Below are 2,912 nucleotides of genomic sequence, written 5' to 3' on the forward strand. Positions count from 1 at the left end.
TTTGGAGACAGGGCCTTACTCTGTCACCCAGGCTGGCGTGCAGTGGTATGTGTGATCACGGCTCACTGCAGCCTCAACAACCTCCCAGGCTGAGGCTTTCCTCCAGCCTCAGCCTCCCTGGTAGCTGCGACTAGAGGCACATGCCACCATGCCCAGCTAATTTTTGTATTTTTTTGTAGAGATAGGGTTTCGCCTTGTTGCCGGTTTCACCACATTGCCCAGGCTGGTCTCAAACTCCTGGGCTCAAGAGATCTGCCTGACTCAGCCTCCCAAAGTATCAGGATTATGGGCATGAGCCACTGTGCCCAGCTGCAGTGCGCAAAATCTTAAGGGTACATCTGACAGATGCGCATGCCTGTGTGACTCAAGCTCCATCGAGATCGGAATAAGTTTTTGTATTCCTTTCTTTTAACTATTTTTCTTTGGCCCGTTTTTGAGCAGATCTTAATATGGTTGTGTATCTGAATATGGCTGTATATTCTACTTCAGGAAGAATTCAAATCCCATCAAGATCTGAATATGTTTTTTTTTGTTTTGTTTTGAGACAAAGTCTTACTCTGTCACCCAGGCTGGAGTGCAGTGGCCCAATCTCGGCTCACTGCAGCCTCTGCCACCCTGGTTCAAGCAATTCTCCTGCCTCAGCCTCCCGAGTAGTTGGGATTACAGGCTCCTGCCACGTGCCCAGCTAATTTTTTTTTTTTTTTGAGACGGAGTCTTGCTCTGTTGCCCAGGCTGGAGTGCAGTGGCTCAATCTTGGCTCACTGCAAGCTCCACATCCCGGGTTCACGCCATTCTCCTGCCTCAGCCTCCCAAGTAGCTGGGACTACAGGCACCTGCCACCATGCCTGGCTAAGTTTTTGTATTTTTAGTAGAGACGGGGTTTCACTGTGTTAACCAGAACAGTCTCGATCTCCGGACTTCGTGATCTTCCCGCCTCCGCCTCCCAAAGTGCTGGAATTACAGTTGTGAGCCACTGCGCCCGGCCTAATTTTTTTTATTTTTAGTAGAGACGGGGTTTCACCATCTTGGCTAGGCTGGTCTTGAACTCATGACCTTGAGATCCACCCACCTCAGCCTCCCAAAGTGCTGGGATTACAGCCACTGAACCCAGCCTGAATATGGTTTTGTATTCTACTTTTTTTACTTTATTACATCATAAATATTTTTACCTTTATTTTTTTGAAACCAAGTTTTGCTCTTGTTGCCCAGGCTGGAGTGCAATGGCACGATCTTGGCTCACCGCAACCTCTGCGCTTCCCAGGTTCAAGCAATTCTCCTGCCTCAGTCTCTTGAGTAGCTGGGATTACAGGCATGTGCCACCATGCCTGGCTAATTTTGTATTTTTAGTAGAGACAGTGGTTTCTCCATGTTGGTTAGGGTGTTCTCAAACTCCCGACCTCAGGTGATCCACCCGCCTTGGTCTCAAAGTGCTGGGATTACAGATGTGAGCCACTGCGCCGGCCCTTTTTTTTTTTTGAGAGGGAGTCTCACTTTGTCACCCAGGTCACCCAGGCTGGAGTGCAGTGGCGTGATCTGGGCTCACTGCAAGCTCCACCTCCTGGGTTCAAGTGATTCTCCTGCCTCAGCCTTGAGTAGCTATGACTACAGGCGCCCGCCACCACACCTGGCTAAGTTTTTGTATTTTTAGCAGAGACGGGGTTTCACTGTATTAGCCAGGATGGTCTCGATCTCCTGACCTTGTTATCCACCCGCCCTGGCCTCCCAAAGTGCTGTGATTACAGGCGTGACCCACCGTGCCTGGCCTTTTTTTTTTTTTTTCCTGATACAGATTCTCACTCTGTCATCCAGGCTGCAGTGCCATGGCGCAATCTCAGCTCACTGCAACCTCCGCCTCCTGGATTCCAGCAATTGCCTCAGCCTCCTGAGTAGCAGGGAGTATGGGCGTGTGCCACCACACCCAGCTAATTTTTGTATTTTTTGATAGAGGTGGGGTTTCACCAAGCCAAGATCGTACCACTGCACTTCAGCCTGGGCGATAGAGTGAGACTTCATCTTAAAAAAATAAATAAAATAAAATAAAATAAAAATAATTGAATGAGAATCATCGCTGAGAAGTTTCCCTGGATGTTCCTTGCTGTGGTGGAGCACTCCCTTCAGGGTTTCGCCCTTCAGTGGGACTTTCAGGCAGGTTTGACCTGGGAGGTGTTTTTGACTCTTTATAGGTGCCCAGGGTGGCTCCGTGGCCCGCACGCTCCTGGAAGATGGAACATTCAAGGTTCGAGTGGTGACCCGAAACCCTGGGAAGAAGGCAGCAAAGGAGCTGAGGCTGCAAGGTGCAGAAGTAGTGAAGGGAGACCAAGATGACCAGGTCAGCATGGAGCTGGCCTTGAATGGGGCTTACGCCACCTTCATTGTGACCAATTACTGGGAGAGCTGCAGCCAGGAGAAGGAGGTCAAGCAGGTGAGGGCAAGCAGGAGCTGCAGGGAGGCTGGGCCAGGCTAGGAGCAGAGCGCCTGGGAGGAGCTCCAACTCGCAGGGAGGGCTGACCACTGCAGGCCTTTCCCTGTCCTTCATGCCTCTGCCTGCTCTAGGCTGTGAAGCAGGTGGACGCTGTTGCGTCCAATGACTTTTTTTTTTTTTTGAGACAGTCTCAGTCTCACTGACCAACCACACCTGGTCTGTTTGTTTGTTTTTTAATGAAAAATGTTAGAAGTTGCTTTTCTAAAAAAAGAATTTACACTTTTATTTTAGATTCGGGGGTACATGCACAGGTTTGTTACATTGGTATATTGAGTGATGCTGGGGTCTGGGGTGTGACCGGACCTGTCACCCAGGTAGTGGGCACAGTACCCAGTAGGTAGGTTTTCAACCCTTGCCTCCTTCCCTCCCATGGTCCCCAGTGTCTGTTGTTGACTTCATGTCCACGTGTACCCATCCAAACTTATTAGCC

The 2,912-nt window shown here is 49.9% G+C and overlaps 1 protein-coding gene across 1 annotated transcript in view; it reads left to right on the top strand.

Moving 5' to 3' along the window:
• The first annotated feature begins 208 nt into the window (after nucleotides 1-208).
• Nucleotides 209-2,912, top strand: part of NMRAL1 (NmrA-like family domain containing 1) — a 31,714-nt gene continuing 29,010 nt past the window's right edge. The window contains exons 1-2 of the mRNA XM_011978481.1: nucleotides 209-289; nucleotides 2,184-2,422. Of these exons, the coding sequence (XP_011833871.1) occupies nucleotides 286-289; nucleotides 2,184-2,422 (243 nt within the window). The 5' untranslated portion in view covers nucleotides 209-285. The remainder of the gene's footprint in view (nucleotides 290-2,183; nucleotides 2,423-2,912) is intronic.

This window comes from Mandrillus leucophaeus, unplaced genomic scaffold, assembly GCF_000951045.1.
Source record: "Mandrillus leucophaeus isolate KB7577 unplaced genomic scaffold, Mleu.le_1.0 Scaffold195, whole genome shotgun sequence".
Lineage (NCBI taxonomy): Eukaryota > Metazoa > Chordata > Mammalia > Primates > Cercopithecidae > Mandrillus > Mandrillus leucophaeus.